This window comes from Branchiostoma lanceolatum, chromosome 19 (genome assembly GCF_035083965.1).
Source record: "Branchiostoma lanceolatum isolate klBraLanc5 chromosome 19, klBraLanc5.hap2, whole genome shotgun sequence".
Classification (NCBI taxonomy): domain Eukaryota; kingdom Metazoa; phylum Chordata; class Leptocardii; order Amphioxiformes; family Branchiostomatidae; genus Branchiostoma; species Branchiostoma lanceolatum.
Window position 1 is genome coordinate 8377832 of NC_089740.1, and position 20837 is coordinate 8398668.

At 40.6% G+C, this 20837-nt stretch overlaps 4 protein-coding genes and 1 long non-coding RNA gene across 5 annotated transcripts; 2 read left to right on the forward strand and 3 right to left on the reverse strand.

Moving 5' to 3' along the window:
• The first annotated feature begins 108 nt into the window (after positions 1-108).
• On the forward strand, positions 109-4470 carry LOC136425053 (sodium channel modifier 1-like). The gene is made up of 7 exons (XM_066413805.1): positions 109-291; positions 596-666; positions 1074-1162; positions 1683-1771; positions 2470-2594; positions 2734-3099; positions 3805-4470. Exons 1-7 carry the CDS (start codon positions 241-243, stop codon positions 3893-3895), a joined length of 882 nt encoding a protein of 293 aa, XP_066269902.1. The 5' UTR covers positions 109-240; the 3' UTR covers positions 3896-4470.
• Positions 4471-4998: 528 nt separating this feature from the next.
• On the reverse strand, positions 4999-11839 carry LOC136425046 (tetratricopeptide repeat protein 38-like). The gene is made up of 12 exons (XM_066413794.1): positions 11693-11839; positions 11421-11458; positions 10498-10575; positions 10047-10128; positions 9411-9582; positions 8735-8908; positions 7802-7877; positions 7404-7523; positions 6862-7042; positions 6144-6309; positions 5845-6001; positions 4999-5647 (listed from the first exon to the last, which is right to left on the reverse strand). Exons 2-12 carry the CDS (start codon positions 11445-11447, stop codon positions 5483-5485), a joined length of 1398 nt encoding a protein of 465 aa, XP_066269891.1. The 5' UTR covers positions 11448-11458; positions 11693-11839; the 3' UTR covers positions 4999-5482.
• A 64-nt stretch (positions 11840-11903) lies between these two features.
• LOC136425065 (transcription initiation factor IIA subunit 2-like) lies at positions 11904-18012 on the forward strand. Its single transcript, XM_066413827.1, has 4 exons — positions 11904-12223; positions 12519-12623; positions 17181-17307; positions 17886-18012. The coding sequence occupies exons 1-4, from the start codon at positions 12152-12154 to the stop codon at positions 17912-17914; spliced, it is 333 nt and encodes a 110-aa protein (XP_066269924.1). The 5' UTR covers positions 11904-12151; the 3' UTR covers positions 17915-18012.
• On the reverse strand, positions 13675-16121 carry LOC136425038 (tripartite motif-containing protein 3-like). The gene has a single exon (XM_066413766.1). It carries the CDS (start codon positions 15968-15970, stop codon positions 14123-14125), a length of 1848 nt encoding a protein of 615 aa, XP_066269863.1. The 5' UTR covers positions 15971-16121; the 3' UTR covers positions 13675-14122.
• Positions 18013-18789: 777 nt separating the features above from the next.
• On the reverse strand, positions 18790-20082 carry LOC136425067 (uncharacterized). The gene is made up of 2 exons (XR_010753964.1): positions 19944-20082; positions 18790-19298 (listed from the first exon to the last, which is right to left on the reverse strand). It is a non-coding gene; the product is annotated as an uncharacterized lncRNA (long non-coding RNA).
• Positions 20083-20837: the final 755 nt, after the last annotated feature.

Sequence of the window (20837 nt, forward strand, 5' to 3'; positions counted from 1 at the left end):
AAAGGGATATGTTTGGTATCTAAACAGTTTGTCATATGAAAATAATATGTTGAATTTCTGATGCGATCTTTTCTCGCAGTGCCAAATCTCGCGGGATTTCGCGATGACGACTGTCTCACTTCCGGGTTTGCAAGGTCAACATACAGAGCTTCACTTTTAACGGGTATTTTAGTTGATTTCGTGCTTTAGGAATAAGACTAGAGCTTGTGGGATTGTTCTACCTTTCTTAAGGATGCAAAGATGTCGTTCAAGAGAGAAGGAGACGATCGGAGTCAACTAAACTGCCTCAAGGTGCGACTTTTGATCAAACTGTCTTTCCAAATAATTTATTTGTTTTCCTTCCACAAAGACTGTTATACTAATAACGTTATATGAAGATCACGATCACAACCTGCTCGATACAAAACAATATTTGATGTAAAAATGTCATTTTCTGTGCCTTCTCTTCGCGATCGTTAAAATATTATCAACCAGTTTGCTATAGAATGACTTTATCTTTGCCCTAACACTAAAGTAACTGAATAGTGAAAACTTCTGTCAGCTAGAAAAGAAAAATGCACCAATGATCATTTGTATTTTGCTTTATCTAAAACAGAAAAGGAGGGTGGCAGAGCTTCTAGCTGGAGACATCCCAGACGATGAAGCTTTGCTGATGAAAAATGGAAGGTAGGTGTCCCAAACAAGAAAGAATGAGAGTATGAATGGGTGAATGAATAATTTAGTAGTAGTAGTAGTGAATGAATTAATTGCATTTCTATGACCATCTGTCACCTTCTGTATCTGTATCTATATAGCCAGTACAACCGCCATTTGGTGTAACACACCAGCTTTGCAGGCACGCGGCGCGGCAGTAGCTGGTTATAAAAGAACCGTCCAGTTCTACTTTGCACTGCAGCTTGTTGTTATTTGTGAACTGTGGTTCTGTGCAAATAATTTTGTTATCCAGTGATTTACCAACCTAATATGAATTCGAAACTATTCATGGATATTCCTGTCTAAATCTAATGTAAAATTGTGTGCAATTTACCTCAATTCTCACTTCCCCTTTAAATTTCCTGTCTGCTACCCTGTAGGTTGACCTGTCTGGTATGTGGCCATAGACCTGTGTTTGACACAATTGACATGCTGACTGTGCACCGAGGTGGCAAGAAACATCTCAACAGTAAGTACAGAACATTTCAGTTTTCAAGCTGATGTTAGGGTGAAAGATCTTTAGTCTCTACCTACTAACTACACTGGCTATAGGGAGAATATTTGCCAGGGTTTCATGATTATTTGCAGGCGAAATGTGATCTTCACCGTGGACTGACTCTACATGGCTTATCATCCTTTTTCTGCTAAATTCTATGATCCATATGCCCGTAGGAGGGCATGGTGGAAGCTAGTAGAAGATTGTAATGACTTGAAGTTCAAGCATGGTAGCCTGTCAAAACATAACAAATACAATACCTTACCCTAACATCTGCTTTGAGATTATAGACCTCCTGAGGCAAATTGCAAGATATAGCATGTAGCTTGTGAAGTCAGTGTTTTAGACTGTTAACAAAAAGTCTTAGCAAAAAGAAAATAGATAGCAGCAGTTTAAAGTGTATGAGTCTAGGATATGCTGACATTATTATCAATGTTACATTTTGAATTGAAAATCTGAGGTAAGAAAGATGTGTAAATATTTTATTTTTCAGACCAGCAGAAGTTTTACTCCAAGAAACAGGAGTTGGCAGATCTCATTCTGAAGAGGAGACAGGAACAGTTTCTATCAGCACAAGATGCGGTACGGCCACACCTGTTTCATTTCTTAGATCTAAGGGATTTACATGCTTCTGTCTCCCCTCCAACATCCAGCTTCTATGGCTTATTATGTTACATTCTCGCTGCTATAGCAGTTGTCGTTTCATACCAAATTTGCATTGCTTGTGGGGCTAGGCAGCAGGTAGAAGTTTAGGAGCTATAGCATTTGTTTTTTTTTTCATTTGCATTGCTTATGGGGCTACTAGTAGGCAGCAGGTAGAAGTATGAGCATCTAGCTTACATTGAGGATAAACTGGAGGTTTGCAGTAGGCTGGATGATAAAAGGGTGGAAGGAGCGAGGCAGATTGAGCAAACTGGCTCGCAAGGTAGAATTTGAACTCTTGAACTTGTGTTAAGACTATAGTATGCAATGTATCATATCCAGTCATCTCGTCATCATATCTTGTCGCATCACTTAGAACTGTATCCACTGACAATGCATGTCCAGTCATCTTTTGTCTTATTTTACACTTGTACAAATTTGACTAAATATCAATGACCAGGTGGTCCTTACATGTACATGTCTGCAAAGGTGGTCGCTGGTAGTTGTACAGGTTTGACTGTAATTATTATCAATGGCCTGGTGGCTCGTATGTACAGGTTTGAGTCTTTGACAGTTTGTCATACATTTTGTATTCTTTTAGCTTCTTTGACTGTATTGTTTTTTAATACTTATTTCAGGAGGACCCCACACCCCTTCTCACCCAGACTCGACAGATCACCCAGCATGCCTTGATGACGGCAGCCACGCCCTACAACCCCTGTGTGAAACAAGGCAGGAAGAAAGAAGAGGACCAGGCCAAGGGGTAGGTGGAACAAAGACAGATTATTTTACATTTATGTACATAGGTTTAACATGATTAATATTGACCCACACAGGTCATACATAAAGGTTTTTCAAGCAATTCATCAACATTTATCTTTCTTTTTTGTCTTTTCCTACAGAGAAGAAACTTCTTTTTTCCAGAGGAAGAGGAACAGTGATGAGGAAAGCTTCGTTGTACAACCTTACAAGTCAAAGAGAGCACCTAAACAGGATGAAAGCCAAACTCCAACAACTAGTGCAAACCCTGATAATGAATCCAAGCACAAGCTTTCTACCACAGATTTGCCTGCCAAACAAATTGTTATGAAACTTGATAATGACTCAACAAAGCCAAAAGACCATGCAAAATGTTGGAAGAAGGCTAAACTACAAGGGACAGGGATATTAGTGCTTCAGAAAAAACAGAAACAGGTTACAAAAGAAGAGAAGCCTGAGTTATCCGAAGAAAGACGAAAGGAAATTGCACATCATCTAAAACTAACAAGGTAAGATTAGTGTGATGATTTTTTCATGTATTATTCTATTCAAGTAGTGTGCCATGTTTCAAGTTTGAAGTGTTCTGGTTTATAGTAATCCTACTTCTAGACCTCAAAGTTGCTGGTTCCAATCCCAGCCCAGCAACAGTCTTTTGCAAGCTACATCTTTTGAAGTTATTTCAAAGGTAAATATGTTGAGAAAGTAGAAGAACAAACCACACTGCTTGAACAAAGGCCACATAGATGAACGACTGATCAGTCACAGCCTTCAAATCACAACCTGTTTCCCTCTTTTTCAATGTTGTTCTTAAATGTCTTGTTGTTTATTAAAGGAAATTCAAATGACAGGCAAACAAATACAATACTAGTACACAAAGTAACAGTAACTCAAGCCACTACATAGCTTTTGGAAACAGACGTTGCAGGTGGCATCCATTACCTTTCATCTGTGACAATTGAATAGATCTTCAGTTGCATGTTTTAACCAATCTATCTACCAGTCAATCTATCTATCTGTCTATGTATTTATATCAATCTATCTATCTATGTATCTGTCTATCCAGTTGCTTGAGTGTCTATGCTACGAAATCGACCCTGTTGCTTGAGTATTGCTGTTACCTTGCGTATTGTATTACCAGGATGTCTAAACCTTCATTGATGCAACAGCAAATGATACATGTTAGTAATTGTTGATGTTGTCTTGTTCCATTTCAGCTCTGGTTGGAAGAGAGACAGAGGCGGCCATTGGGTGAAGGATGAGGATGTAGAATTTGACTCTGATGAAGAAGAACCACCCCCTTTGTGACCTTGGGTTTAAGGTAGCTTTCTCGGAACCCCCATGCAAGCCACATTAGATTTTGACTAGCGTAACGACATCCATAAAACTGATTTGTTTCTGCCTGTCACGATTACCCGCCACAGATTGCCGCATCTCCCCTATCAATCGTTCGCAGGCATCAGTGTCTGATGCATGGCGGCTGCAGACATGCATAGGGCTCGCCAGGCTGGTCTCCCCTGTAACGTTATATAAGTGCAGACACAAACTTAAGTGCCAATTTTTTTCAAGCAGCCATCTACTTGCTCAAAACAATACATTCAATCATATAGGTAAATTAAAAATATTCTAGGACATATCCCTTAGTGTGTATAAATAAGTAAACACACCAAAGTATGCTTAGACCAGAAACCAATAGTACTGTGTATATAATACTTTAAACTCAGCAAGTTGATTTATTTAATATACTGTACATACTAGGTTAATACATTTTGTATCAACTTGTTTGCTTGCACATATGTATAGTTGTAGGAGACCTTTTGAAAGTTGCCACACTTTTGCTGTGTCGTTAAAGATTGTTGATAATACCTGGATATACTCATCAAGACACTGTCTCGTTTTAATGCCTGTTAGGCTAGGTATTCAAATTCCTTTAAGAAATAGTCACATGATTGTCTTCAAGATGATTGTCTTCGACTATAAGGTTGTCTTTAGAGACTTTACCCTTAGTCCCTTATTATTTATTTGATATTCTCTTTTTATCTATAGCACCTTTAGGCAACACCATTTCTCGGATATGACAATACGCCTTTAAGCTGGAATATGATTGGTGGGGTATAATATATTTTTACCATCACAATTGTGTCCCCAAAAGAATTTTTTGACTGTATCAGAGTTGAATTGTAATTCCTAGCACACTTACTGAAATTTTCTAGGGACCAACTCCAGTTTTTGTCAAGGAATGAGCAATCCACTGCTTCTGTGACGTCAAATTGTGCAGGTGGAACACATGACTTGGTGAGCAGTGGATCATAAGTTGCAGAGAGTCTATGGCACTCCCACTGGTCTCTGTTGTGGGATGGTGGATTGAAAGAAGTTGTCGTTTGCTTATTCCTTGACAAAGATTGGAGTTGAAAATTTGGGTAAGTTCACTTTTTTTGCGTTGGCAACTACAGTTCAACTCTGGTCCAGAATGACTTCTACCAACACAGATGAACTCTCAAGTTAAAATCTGCTTGGAAGTTATCTATAATGAAGCTTCCATGGTTCCAATTAGATGGTAACTGGGAGACACCGTTTTGAATCTGAGGAAGGGCATCCTGGTTGGGGCTGCCTTGCCCTTTCGGAAGGGACGTACAGAGTAAAATGGGGGTTCCGTGATTGAGGAGGTGCCTAGTGCACGTTAAAAGGCACTACAACAGCCGCATTAGTCAGATGGGTATATGGGAATATATTCACCAGCTTGTAGTACCCATCTGAGTAATGAGGCTGTTGTAACATGCTCGAGGCACCTCCTCAAACATGGGACTCCCAATTTTACGCCTCTTCTGAAAGCCGGTGCAGCTCCAACTAGGATACCCTTCCCGGATTCTATGAATGAAATTATGAATATTATGCTTAATCCCCGTGCATAGCCATGGCCTTGGCAATGAGCCTGTCTGTCATCGGGGCCGACTCCTTCAGAGCCTTCCTTTCCAGCAGCAGATTTCTGGCCAGCTGGTGGTGACGTTTTTCGGATGACTTGATGGCAGCATGGATTAAGAACAGGTTGAACAGGTCACGCTGTGAAGTTGAATGAATGAACAAATGAATGAATGAATGAATGAATGAATGAATGAATGTTGAATTAGCAATCAATATTCTGTTGTTCAAAAATAAATTACCAAGTTACCTTAGAGTTTAAGTTAACTACCTGAAGGAAGTAATTTGCTTCCTAATTAAGGATAGCAGTGAGTAAGTGAGCCTGCAAATAAACTGACCTGTGCATTGCTGCCCCCTATCGTGACCACCTGGTACCGCACCGGAGTCAGGAGGTCCACAGCTTTGGCAAAGTCGCCTTCGTCATAGGCAAGAAACGCCTCGCACATTGCAACACCGACCTTCTTAGCAATATCAGACTGTGTGCCCTGGTGCTCACTGTAAAATAAATTTGTCAGTTGTAGAATTTACCTGATTTATTCACTTTCATCACAAAATTTTATCCAGTTGCTTGAGTAACTATTTTTGGCATATCTTATCACCTGGATGTCTAACCTTCATTAATGAAACACATAAATACCTGACAAAGTTCTTCAGAGCATTGACGAGCTTCTTGGCGGCCTCGTCCTGCTTGGCTCCAAGACATGACATCAGGACGTGAAGGTCGTTAAAGACCAGGATGTGATCGTCGGCGTGAGGACGACAGGTCTCGTACAAGTCCTCCCACCTGCTACCAACATCAACACCTGGGCACGGAAAAGTGAAGAGAGAATTTAAAGTGATCTCAAATCAGTTTAGATTACTGAAGAGCTAAATGAATATTCCACTGGTCATGACAAAGAATACAGATGCTTATGTACAGTAGTTACAGGTTCTTTGTACCAGGGAAATTCTCCTAGCTCTTTTTGACAAGTACAATAGATTACATCTCAAAAACTAGTCCTGAGACTAGTCAGAGATACAAAGAAATGAATAGGTGTCCCTTATAATTATGCAGTACAAATTAAACATTCTTCCACAAATCAAATTTTCAACGACCACTGTCGACTTCTTCAGGATGGAGCAATAATGACTTATTCAATCACTTCTGAACATGATTTTGCAAGATGCACAGACACATGACTTAACTGACACGTGAGATCACATTCAGAAGTGATTGGTCATTATTTATCCTGAAGAAGGCAATGGTGGTCTTTGGAACTTTGATCCGTGTATACCTAACAGTGTTGGAGGAAAGTTTAGCATTGTACTTGATTACTACCAACACAGATGAGCTTCCATGATAAGGTATCCCTTACCTTCCATGTTGAGCCTGTAGAGCAGTGAGCAGGCATCCACGATGTCCAGTAGAGCCCCCGAGCCTTTAGAGCGGACCCCACACTCGTTATCATAGATGTCCAGCGCAGCCGTGTACTCACCCTTCTCAATGTGGTACACCGCCCAGTGCCAGTAGTTATGGCACGCAAGCATGCCACAGGTCTGTGTAAGGGAAACACGGCAATCAGAGATGGCAGACTTCACCCCCTTATACAGAACATACAATACACACACACACAGATACACACACACAGTCACACCTACACACACACATACACGAGAATACATACATCTACACAGACATACACACACACACACACATAGTATACATACACACACACAAGAACACACATGTGCACACACACATAGTGAAATAAGACACACAAACATACCATACACTCACACAAAGAGAGAGAGAAAGAGAGATGCCAGACACATACAAACATACAAACTTATGGTAAATAGGTTCTGTCACAAACCGTAATGATTTTTCATTTAATACTAGTAGTAAGTGTTGTCTTACATTCCAGTCCATCATGGTTGTGGACATGAAGGCAATGCCCTCGTCCTGACGCCCCCCCATCTCCAGTACATGAGCCATGGTGTGGGTAGACCATGCATCCCTCTGGTTCAACTCCAAACCCTGCAAACAAGAAACATTGTTAGTACCCAAATACCAATGTTACTGTAATCGACTGGGAGCCATGGTGTGGGTAGACCATGCATCCCTCTGGTTCAGCTCCAAACCCTGCAAACAAGAAAACATTGTTAGAAACAATGTTACTGTTAGTAATAGACTCAGAGCCATGGTCTTGAAGTAGCTAACTCATTACCAGTGGGACTTGAGTGTCAAATGAGCTACTCTAACATTCATGAATGTCATTAAAGCAATAACGTTTACAAATCAAAAGTTGATATTACCTTGCGAGCTGCTTTCTCAGCTTGATCGTGAAAGTTTGTCTCCACCAGACCAAAGGAGTGCATCCCATACAGGTACCTAAATCAGAGACAACCTCAATAAATATGGGGCTGAAGGGCATCTTTAAAAATAAACCAAATAAAGCAAACACTCACTTTACCTTCAAACAGCAGCTGTCCTTAAATAAGATGAATGGCTTAGGTGAGCAAGGCTGTGATGCTGGAAATTTTACAAACTCTGCACAAATTTTACAAGAAGTCTCATCTCGTACAGCTACATTTCTCTTTTATACAGTAGACCATGGCCTGTTTCCTACAATGTTATTTATTGGTTTAGCATGTACATAATTGCTAGGGTTGGTGGGTTCTTTAACGTAGTGTGGCCCTCCTCAAACACCCCTACAATTGCAGTACAAGTTGAGGGCCACCACAGTCCTCTGAGTACTCTTTTCTGTCCATTGCCATTCAGCGTATCAATATTTTAGAATTGTTGATGAATAAAGTTGTTATAAAAAGCCACAGATGCAAGCACTCCAAAAAGCCTTTTAAGTTTTATACCTGAGGAACAATTCAGATTAAGTTCCAAACTCTGTCTAAACCACTGATCATGAGTGATGGCCTAATCAAGTTTGCCTGTTGGACAGGCTTGGTTGTATGACATCATTATCAAGAAATTATTTGAGAACACGATAAAAAGTAGCAAACTAAAACGGCACTTATTCAGAACCTTAATCTGACGCAATCTTAATCCAAAAGATTTTCAGTACTCTCAAGTGTAAGTTATAATTAAGACCTGACCTACACATAATGCACCCAACAGTTACTGAAATACTCACAAGATCGCTTGTTGATTTATGATTCTGTGCTACATTTTCTCAATAGTGTCGGACTAATTTTCAGTGCCGTTATACACAATGATTAACATAACAGACTCACGAATAATGCGGCATGCTCGGTTTCCAGGCGGGAAACACCCCAGCAATGGAGTCTCTCATGGGAGCACCCAGGCCCAGGTAGAAGTAGGTGTCATGAGCCATTTTGATGGCCAGCATGTCAGTCGGGTGTTCCTGTTTGATGGCCTCCCACTTGTCACAGGCTCCGGTCATGTCCCTGAAACATCACAAACAAACACCTGCAGTTATGAAGGGAACCTTTCACGTGGGTTCACCTCGCTCTTCTGCACAGTTAAATTTTATACCCTGTAACTTATCACCCCTTCCCCCTTTATCTAACATTGATAAGTGCCTCACCCCTCTGCCCAGAGCTGCACAGCCTCTGAGCATGTTGTCTCTACCGTGGGCTTTACCCCATTCTTCTGCACTGAGTTTTCATCAGATCTTACAACCTTCACCTATAACTGACATTGATCGCTGTTAGCCTCAACCCCTGCCATGAGAGAGACATACTGCATTTAGAATACTGAGCCAACTGAGGGAAGACCTCAAAGATACTCACCACTCACTCACTCACTCACTCACTCACTCACTCACTCACTCACTCACTCACTCACTCACTCACTTACTCACTCACTCACTCAATCACTTGAAGAAAGACTGATTTAGGCTGCAGGGTGTCAGACCACTGCAGAAGCAGAACAGCGTGGACTTCTTACCCCTCAGCCCAGAGCTGCACAGCTTCAGCATGCTTCCTCTCCCGTGGGTTCACCCCGTTGTTCTGCACAGCTCTCCTGAGGTCCTCCACCCCTTCCCTCAGCCCCGTGTCTGTGTAGATGGACTTCCCTGTACCCAGCAGCTCCAGGCCATTGGCAAGGACTTTCCCCATCACTGGGATCCCAGGAAAACAGAAGAGGTTTTGTTTTTCAATGTTTGGAGACCTGCTGTCTTGCTTTTATGGTTAACAACAATTGCTGCTTGATGCTTGTTGTTCTTGCATGAGAACAGTGATGATATGAATACACAGTCAAACCTGTACTACTTTATACTTATACTAATAGACGATTAAGTGACCACCTCTGCATAAGGACTACTTCTGGTAATTGATGTACAGTCAAACCTTTACTACTACTAGTGGCCGCCTCTACATAGGGACCACCTGGCCATTATGGTCACTTTTTGGTGATCCCTTAGATTACCGGTATTTTCCCCACTATCTCAAGCATTAAGTATCCTGTCTATAGTGGCCACCTTGATTTTCTACTGTGACCGTTTTCTTTAAGTCACCATTTATTAAGGTTTGATGTATGTCAGTCTCATTTTTACCGTGATATAGAAACATGACATGTACATACCAAAGTTTGGGTCAGCTTGTAGTAAGCGTTCCAGACTGGCATCCACCCCTCCAACACTGGAATCATCATACCAGCCTACATACTGAAAAAACAACACATTTACATGTAATCTACAGATATTAAATTAGCATGATTCAGCTTGCTTTCACAAACATGAATACAGCTGAATCTATTAACATGTTCATTAATTTATTTCTTGTTTTATTGAAATTGCAACACATCAATACACACGTGCACAGGTCACCCAGCGCAACTTGCACCTTACAAGTGAGAGTTTTAGCCAACAGTTAGTATATGCTACTTGCCAGTACTAGTAAGTTGTTCTGTTTTGAAAGCACAAATCCAAACAATTTTCTAAGACTTTGCTGGTAGCAGTACCTTCAGCATTCTCTAACTCCTTGCTCTTAAGAGATACTTTCACAATTTCTTAAGGTCTTTAAGAATTGGTTACCTGAGTGAGGACTGCATCGTACATCTTACAGGCCTCATTATTGGTGGTGGAGAGAGGCAGGCCAATCTTAGACCACTCCTGCGAAGAGAATATTATCAAGAGCAAAAAGCTTATTCTAAAACCCTTAAGCTGCCAGTCCTGGTTTTATCAGGGATACAGAAACATGCCTTGTGTGCTGCGCCCGGTTTTAACTGGCATAGGGTATTCCCCAGAAGAAAACAGCTTTACGTGCGTGTAGCGCTCGAAGACCGTAAGTTAGGGTAGTTAAGGTAGCGGGTTTCCTGAGGAAGGTCTTTTTGGTTTTTGACTTTTACTTGGCTGAAAATCTGTCAGCTTAAGGGTTAATATTACAGCTCCTTCAATAATATTGCCAATGTTATACTCCTGCAGAGAGTGAGTTGTATTAAATGCAGAAATGTTCGCGGGGATTTAATTTCGTGGCAGGGAAAAAATGCAGCGTTCGCAGTGGTTTTGAGTTTGTGTTTGAAACAATAGTAGCGCTACAGTCACACAATGGAAAGACTTTTTGGGGTGGTTTTCAGTTTGCGGTAAAGAGTTCGCCTCGAAAACTGCTAACATAAAACCCTGTGACCGCGAACATTTCTGCTTTTACAGAATATCATCAAGAGCAAAAAGCTTAACAACTTCTTCAATAAGATTATAAATGTTCTAAATATCAGAAATAGAATATATATTTACCATGTCGCATACTCTATTTCAACAAGTACATTGAGAGATATTGAAATGAATTAAATCCAAACAATTTTCTAAGACTTTGCTGGTAGCTGGACATTCAACGTTCTCAAACTCCTTGCTCTTAAGAGAATTACTTTCACAAATTCTTAAGGTATGAATTCATACTGAGTAAATTTGCATTTCTTAACTTTCTCAAGTTAAAGATGGATTTAACGTTAACACATTACCTGACAATCCCTCCATTGACAGTGCATTTCGGATCACTCTGAAGGAAAAGAGATTTTAAAAAAAAACATTCAGCAATTTCAGGGATTACAAAAATGGCGTGCTCTCAAATATCTGCACTGAACCTGAACTAATCTTGACCTTACCTTTAATTGTTACTTACTTGGTCAGTCGTACCTGACCGAAAAATTATTCTACTCTACTCTATTTCAGGTAACGTTAACGTTTTGAACTTTTTACGCTAAATACTTGATAATAGCTTCTCTTTCAATACCTTGGACTAAACTTCGAAGCTTGAAACGTCGACTTGCAATGCCAAAATTGTTCGATGCAAACCGGTTAGACGACAGCAACCAAAAGTAAGTACACGCCCACTGAAGTTGTGTTTTTGTGATCAGGCATCACATGCACACACCTGTAAGGTTAGGTCATAGTTCAGAGGTCGGTAAGCTCAGGCAAACACTGCCACCTTGCGAGATCTTCTAGAACTGCAACTCCGATGCGATCTTGAAGACTGTAAACGCAGAAGTATTTTCTTCGTCTTCAAAATTGCTCGTTTTTTCGTGATTTTCGATTCCTGAACAAAGTCCACATTTACTAACTCAGTCTGCAGAAAACATAGACTTACCCGGTTGGTAAAACTGTGTGGGGTTGGGCTTCGTTTTGTGAAATTTTGCCCTTTTTTTTTTTTTTTTAATTTCTTCGCCCAAACAAAGAACCCCGCTGAAACAAGATGGCGTACCAGTTGTATCGGAACACCACCATCGGCAATACTCTTCAGGAGAGCCTAGACGAGCTCATACAGGTAACTGGTATAAAACCAGCTAAAATCTTTGTATTGGAGAAATAACAAGGTCGTATAACGTTATATCGTCTACACAAACGTTGGGACGTAAACGAAAAACTATGGGGGAGGGGGGCATGCAGATTAGTGTTGTTTGTGTGCGTGTGTGTGTGCGCGCGCGTGTGTTTGTGTGTGTGTGCATGTGTTTATGTGTATCTATGTGTGTTTGTGCGTGTGTTTGTCTCCTCAAACTGCTACATTGGCAAACATTAATGTGCCATGCCTGACCATAATTTTATTTGTTTTTCATGTCCAGTCTCAGCAGATCACCCCTCAGTTGGCCCTACAGGTCCTGTTACAGTTTGACAAGGCCATCAACAACGCCCTGGCCACCAGGGTCAGGAACAGGCTCAACTTCAAGGTCAGACAGGAAAACTTTTTTTGGCTAAGTTCTTTGTACACTACCAGAGAGTTGATAGTACTTGATACCTAGCCCACGTTTACGCGACCGTCTGTCACTTTCCTAAGGGTAAATATTAGATTCAAATTGGTTTGAATCAATATACCAGGTGTGTTCCTTTCGTGTTGTCACTGTAATATATTCATATTATTTTTTGTGTTATTCATTACTGTTATTTTTATGATTATTTATGATTATTATGATTTATCACTGTAACCTCTACCAACACTATGTCAAGTTTATGTACTCAATTTGGTGTCCTATAAGTCGTATGGGCTGGGCGACTTTATCAAGTCGCAGGACACGAAAATGAAATATGCATTCATTCATATTGACTGGTTCTACATGTACTTTGCACTGCAGCTAGGTGTCACTGCTGCATTCATGATTGAGTTAACAGTATGTCCCTCTTGTCGTGGTCACCGAAACAGGGCTCGAAATACTGGGTGCATATGCACCCTTGTGCACCCAAAATTGGAGCTGTGCACCTGATTTTTTACATGGGTGCACCAGTGCACCTACATGTAGATATTTTTGTAGGCCATAGAGTAAAAGTAGTATTGTACACTAGTATACAGAATATTATTGAAATGTAAGTATCAGAAAAAGCAATACAACCATTTGTTTTACTTTATTCTATATATATAATATGTATTACTTAGAATTACAGATTTAAGTTCTTAAGAGAGGCAGTAGCGTAAACTTTGAAATTATGCTTTGCTGACATTCAACTGTATTTTATGTGGTGCACCCAAAATTCATTCTGTGCACCTAATTTTTTTGGTTGAGTTCACTAGTGCACCTATGTCCAAAAATGAATTTCGAGCCCTGCCGAAACATCGCATTGGTATTAACTCTCTGGTTGTCTACACAGAACTTTGTTATCTACAACATAATTTACCAATGTGATGAAACTATTCACGATTAATATTTTATCCTTATTCTGCTTCATCATATACATTTAAGATGGAAGAGACTAGTACTGCAAACTAGTGTACAACATTTCGTTATTTGCAATCCCAGACAGCAACATACATACAGTGGAGACTTTTTTCAGAAACCAATTCCGTAAACATTGCTATAGTTTAATTTGAAATTCTGGTTGTCTGCATGCCAACAATTGGTAATCAATTGTGTCAGTAGATACAGCGTACTTCCTATATGATATAACTGAATTTGATTGGTGAATGCAGATTCAGTAAATTTGTCCCAGTTAGGTTTAACTTTTAAATATTATTTGAGTCTTTTGTATAATCTGATAACAAGCTTGTGTGGGAGTAAATACATCTCCCCAAAGCATCCTCTAGTAGCAACATTCACATTCACATTATCTAGCTCTCTCTATCCCTTTACCTATAGCTACTTTTACGGAATATACATTTTGTAATAATTGAATAAAGAAGAAAATTATTGTCACTATACAAGTTACCACTATTTATATTGCTTTCAGAATGTGGAGTCTAGATAACATGGATAGCATGGGTCCTCAAATCAGTCACCAAAAGCTGTCCCTTTGTTGTCATGGCAACAGCCTCTGGCTGCCATTGGTCTGTAGTGATGTGCTTGAGGAATATGCCCGTCTTGTTGAAGAGCTCTACACGACCGTTGCCACTGTTGACCACGATGATGTTACCTGCCCTGTCTGTACAGATGCCCATAGGCCCCTGCAGCTGACCTTCACCACTTCCCTCACATCCAAACTTGTACAGAAACTGTCCGTCCTTGTTGAAGACATGGATACAGTGCCTGCCACAGTCTGATACAAGAATGTTCCCTTCCCCGTCCACGGTGATGTACCATGGGTGCTTCATCCTCTGCTGCCTTGATACTAGGGATGCAACTGGGTTCTTCTTCTTCCCACCCACAGTTCTCACCAGTGTTCCATCTGGCCTGAACACCAACACTTCACCGTGTGGATTGTCCCAGTCTCCAGTGGTTTGGGTCACGAGGACGTGGTTCCTCCTGGTGTCCACAGCAACCCCTCTTACCCACCCTGACTTCTGTAGGTCAACCTTCATCACTGCCCTGCCCTGTTTGGTGTACTGCACAGCAAACTCAGCCTGTTCTGTCTCCCCCACCACCCACAGGTTCCCCTTCCCGTCTATAGCGACATCGTTTGGTTCCATCGCCTGTCCACCTGGCACGGCTGCTGGAAACTGATGGACGAAAGTTCCTTGCAGGGTGAAGACTTGAATCCTCTTGTTCCACCTGTCTGCTACAAAGATCTCCCCTTCTTCTGACACTGTGATTCCAGCAGGGAACTGGAACTTTCCTACCCTTGTGCCCTGTCCCCCAAATGTTACTGCTTGTGGCTGGTGGTCACATACATGCATGGCCTCTTCTACATCATTAGTAGATGCAGGTGCTTCTGGGAATTGTGCATTTGCGAGAGACTGGACTGTAACATGTCCTAATAGTAGTACCACTGGCACAGGGGTGTCTGTGGGGTGAAAGACAGCAGGCTGGGTTTGTACAGGAGTTGGTGCTGCCTTTCCTCTGTGCTTTGCCATGACGCCTGTTAAGATGGTCTCCTGGTGGAGAAAGACCACACACCCTCGGTCCATTTCTTCATCTGCTCGATCACAGGCAGCAGACAGCTCACTGACGTCTAGTAAGACTCTGTCCCTCTCTTTTTGTATAATTTCCATGTTTTCCTTGTCGTTTTCCTCAACTTCAGACAAAAGGTGGTCCCTGCTGTCAGCGAGTTTCTGCATCATTTGGCTGTAGGCTGCAATGATGCTGTCCTTTGTCTGCTGTTTCTGTTCCTTCAGGGTTTTCTCTTTGTCCCTCAGACTCTTGACAAAAGTGCAGTAGGTCACCAAGTTGTTTCTGCCCTCGTCAATAAGTGCTTGAACCGGAGTCTTCCTTTCCTGTACGGCTTTCTTCAGACTTATGGTGCGATGATCGCTGTGCTTCTGATCCAAACACTCGTTACAAACCGGCACGTCACACTGCTGACAGTACAGTTTGATTTCTTCAGACAGATGTAAGACACAGAGATCTTTAGACTCCTCCTTTTTCTTGAGCGCTGTGGCCTGCCGTCGGATTCTTGTCTGCAGACTTGAGACCAGACGGTTGTTTGGCAAATCTTGGACCCCCTTGGGTGGCTTCCTCACCCATTGACGACAAACTGGGCACTTGAAGAAGGTGGTTTCCCCCTCTGTGAGTTTTTGTAGGCAGTCCTGACAGAAGGTGTGCTGACAGGGTAGCACCTTGGGCCTGGTGAATGGCCCCAGGCAGATGCTGCAGGTCAGTTCTTCACGAATTTGTTCCCCCAAACTTGACGGAACGGCTTGCACGGCTGCCATTTTGCTGTCTGAGTTTAAGTTCCTGTTTTTCAAGCTTGTGAAGTGGACTATGCAAATATTAAGTCATGGTTTCTGTTGTGAATGGTGGAGTTTGTTTACATTTGAGTCATAGTTTCGGTGGTTAAGTGGCTTGCTGTGTCTACTGATGACAGGCTCTTTGTTTACACATGTTTTAGAGGTCACCAGGCAAAGTTGGCATTGGTCCAAGATTCACCTGCAAGGTTTGTTTACAGGGGAGGGACCAGCTACTAGTAATGAGTTGTGCAGTAGAGTGCACAGAATGCACAGTGCATAGCTTTATTATTTTGCCTACTTATTTTAGAAATAATTTTTTTCCTGGTCAAATTTTGCTCAAAATGGTCCAGTTTTCTGCTAGGGAAGACAAAAGAATGTGTATTTAAAAATCTGGCCAAAATAGGTGATCTTTGGCATGTTTTGATCTCGGAATAACGTCTGAACCCTTCTCTTCTGGTTGGACTGATATATTAGGATGGGGGGTGAAATCCTGGTCTCATCTGAAACTTCTGGCTTTAGCTCGTTAAAATGCAGGAACCTATGCTAGTGCCAAACACTACATAAGGACCACATGGCCATTAATAAACAGTAAAACCTTTACAGGTGACCTCCTCTACATAGGAACCACCTGGCCATTGATGTACAGTCAAACCTGTACCAGTGACCACTTATTCATAAGGTCCAGTTTTGGTGGACCTTAGATAATTTTCCCATTGACACAAGCCTTAAGAATCCTGTCTATAGTGACCACCTGTCTACATAGACCAGATTTTGTCGAAGTTTTGTATAACTGCTAGATTATTTCAAATAGCAGTTTGAATTTTTTTGATTATAGTTGTATCCTTCAATCTACAATCTTTATTCGTTATTTATTCCTTCATGGCCACTTGAGTACCTACGAAACATTGGTTGAATAAATATCTTGGTTGTGTAAAATGAGTCTTTTTATTCTTCAAATATTCCATAGTATCAAAATAACATGTTAAAGAAACTAACACCGACATAAGAGTATGTGTTTATTTGAGCAATTGATTGCATTACAGTTGCGACATGTTGTTTTTCGTTGTTCAACAGTCTCAACAGTGACGGCTATTTTGATGACGAGTGGTGCAGCAGGGTGCTGGAGTCATTTTATCAGAGTTTCTAAGGCTGAAATATTTTAAATAACAGTTTGTGTTTTTGTTGTTTCCTGCAGGGCCACTTGAGAACCTACCGCTTCTGCGACAACGTGTGGACGTTCGTTCTCAACGACATGGAGTTCCGCGACGTGGCGGACATCATCAGAGTCGACAAGGTCAAGATCGTGGCCTGCGACGGCAAAGGTGAGCTGGGCAGCAATTTGAGAAGTATTTAAGTGAAACTCATCACCAAGTAAAGTAGTGTCATCCAGATTCCTCACTAGATAACTTAAAACAACAGTTGGGTTTGATATGCAAACTTCAAGGTTAGGGAGTTCACATGAATGTGTATATTCAAGTCCATATGAGTTCCATATCAGCATTTTTTGGCTTCAGCAAACTTTGCGGGGAAGATGGTGTTTATTACTTTGACCCACGTGCACTGTTGTGCATCCTGGTTATCAAACCAAAAAAAACAACTTCTTCAGCTACAAACTTGACCTAAGCCAAAAAACGTCAATACAGAACTTATACGAACTTGATAAATGCACAATTGTGAACCTCCCTCAGGTATATGTATGACAGCTTGTTTGCTGAGCTATGTGGTGTGCCTGCAAAGTTGGTGTGTTGTGCCAAAGGATGATGATACTCTGATTTAACAATACAGGTACAGCACTCAAGACTTGAAATGGTACCTTCGTGTTCTTTTCAGATTCAAGAATCTATTGTGCATGTGTTGTTGAGATTTCTCTAACATTCAATGTGTGTTTGTGTTTCTACAGCCAGTGCAGGGGGCACCAGAGATGACTGACCCATCAGACCTTACTACAACAATACTCATCCCTTTATAAAAACTGATAAGAGAAACAATTTCTCTCTGAAGCCACACCAATTTATTTCTGACATTTAGAGGCAAACATTTAGGAAGGGGACACGATAGAAACAGAGGGCTAGCAGAAAAACATGCATCTAACTGTATTCTCTCCCTCTGAAGCTTTGTGTACCAAGGTACAGACTTTTTGTTTTCATGCTGATCGTCCACTCCAGTACAGCATTGTTGTTTTTGTAATCCAAGAAGAACCAACAAATTAAATTGGTGTGGCCAGAATATTTTCAATCTTCAACTGGAGGTGCATTTCATTTTCTAAGTAAATGGGAATTTTTCATTTTCCTATGTTTTCAAGCATAAACGACTTGTTGTATGTTAAACTTCAAAGGTCACGCAGGCCACAAAACAAAACAAGTCTGTCAGTGGATGTGCTTATAAATGTTGACATAGTCAAGTAATGTAAACTACGAAGCAGAAACACTGTCACAAAAATCGTATATATGTTTTTAAAAAGGGACATGTTTTTTTTTATAAGGGGGCAAATTAAATCCACATATGTTTTGAAAATAGGGCCGTTTTTTTAAAGGGGGCAAATTAAATCCACATATGTTTTGAAAATGGCACATGTTTTTAAAAAGGGGGCAAATTAAATCCACATATGTTTTGAAAATGGGACATGTTTTTAAAAAGGGGGCAAATTAAATCCACATATGTTTTGAAAATAGGACATGGTTTTTCTTATGGGTCATATCTTTTAAAACAATATGCATCTTAAAAATAACCAAAATGAGAATATGAGACGAAAAAAAAACATACACCATTTTCATTATCATAGCTTCTTATAAAGAGACTGAGTGTTGTGAAACATTACATGAAATGGATCAATTTTCATTTACATGTACTAGCTATTCATTCAATTCATTTACCCTGAGGAATCCAACACTTACAAAATATTCTACAATCATTTGCAAATACAAAAATTTTGTTCACATCAAACTTAATTATCTACAATATTATAAAGCACCAGGTATATCAGGTACGCATATTAAATAAGAACACATACTTCGATGTGCTTACAGATACTTGTATCCAGCAGGGATGAAAATCAACATGTTTTCATTGCTTCAGAAAGCACTAAACTGTCAATGTGTGTTGTTTCAAATACATTATAATTTATATACATATCCTTGGTTCAACCGTTGGTTGAAAGACTTTGACACATGCATGTGCATATGCATGACATTCATCCTTGTGTAGACAGCATGATGCATCAACAGCTACATTGTATGGTCATAGCACTCATAGGTGCTGTGTATATGCAGCAGGGGCTGGGAAAATCCCTACAGTGCCGATCCTCTGGAGCATACTATTAGTAAGAAACAAGGAAAATGCGTTCAAATGGACATAACAACAATTCCCAGTGGCAACAAGGTAAGTTATTCAAAATGTCTAAAAAACTATGAATAATACGTGGTAAATTTACACGCTATGCATATTTTTACAAACCTGAGAAAAACATGCCAGCCAGCAAGGACAAGTAATTTTAATCTTCGTCTGGAATCTGGATAGATATTCCTTTCAAACTAATGCACGATCATACAAATTTATACTCGCTAAGGACTCTTAACAAACAGAATAAGAAACACAAATTTATTTTTGTGGCTTCCTGGGTTCGTATCAGACTACAAAAATCGTGTCCGAACTTGCACATGGTTGCGCCGGCCGTTCGCCCCCCTCCCCATTCCCCTCACTGACTACGGAGCAAAACTATCGCAAGTTTGTACATTTTAACAATTCATATCAACGAAAATTGAACCACATATCATATCATTGATCGTCTCAAGTTGTTACAACGTAAAGTGAAGAGTTCCTCGATAGCTAGCTCGGCACGCAATTTGCGTAGTTTTGTAATCTTCCAAACGATACGGCTGCATTACGATTTACATTCTATAAAGTACCGATTAAACATGCAACTCTAAAATTATTACAACGTGAAAAAGTCAACACAAACCTGGTATATCCTGGGGACACGTAGCTGATCAGAAAACGCGTACAAGACGGTGAAAACAAGGACGTAAACAGCGATCACCGATACTTGGTGGCTTCTCTGGCGATGAGCGTCGACTTACGTCATTTCCGACTTACGTCATTTCATTACCTTCGCCGAGAAGGTTATGCAGAGGGTAGCGTTTGTATGTCTGTTTGTTTGTAGTGGCACAGAATAACTCAAGAACGCCTTTATGGACTGTCTTGGTATTTGGTATGTTGGTAGGTTTTGATGAGACCTAAAAACGATTAGATTTTGGGCCCCCTAGCGGCTTCTTACGGTACTGCAGCGGAACTTCCTGGTTTGATATCTCGTGTTCTGGACATGCTATGGAAGTTATTTTTGAGTGGTAGATAGATCTTTGGACAGAGAGTAAGTGGTGTGGGTTTGGGCCCCCTAGCGGCTTTTTGGGAACTGCAGGAGCAGGTTTTTCTTCAGACTTTAAAAGAGAATAACTCAAGAAGGGCTTGATGGATGGCCATGACTTTTGGTAAGTAGATAGCTTGAGTGATGATTTACATGATTTGATACGTCTTATGCAAATCAGTATCTATATTTGCATAATTAATGAGGAAAGTTTATAAAGCTGTCAAATTCCATGATAGGACTCCCAAACATGTGACATATGTACCTGAGGAAGAGAGGAACATTAATTGATATGAACTATGCAAATGCAGACCTCATTTGCATAATTAATGACAAAATACTATAACTCAAGAAGGCATTGATGGATGGTCATGATTTTTGGTATGTAGATAGTATGTGTGATGCTTAGTATAATTGGACTATAATTATGCAAATAAGATTCTAATTGGCATAATTAATGTGGCTACTTCAAAATTCAACTTTGTTCCACGA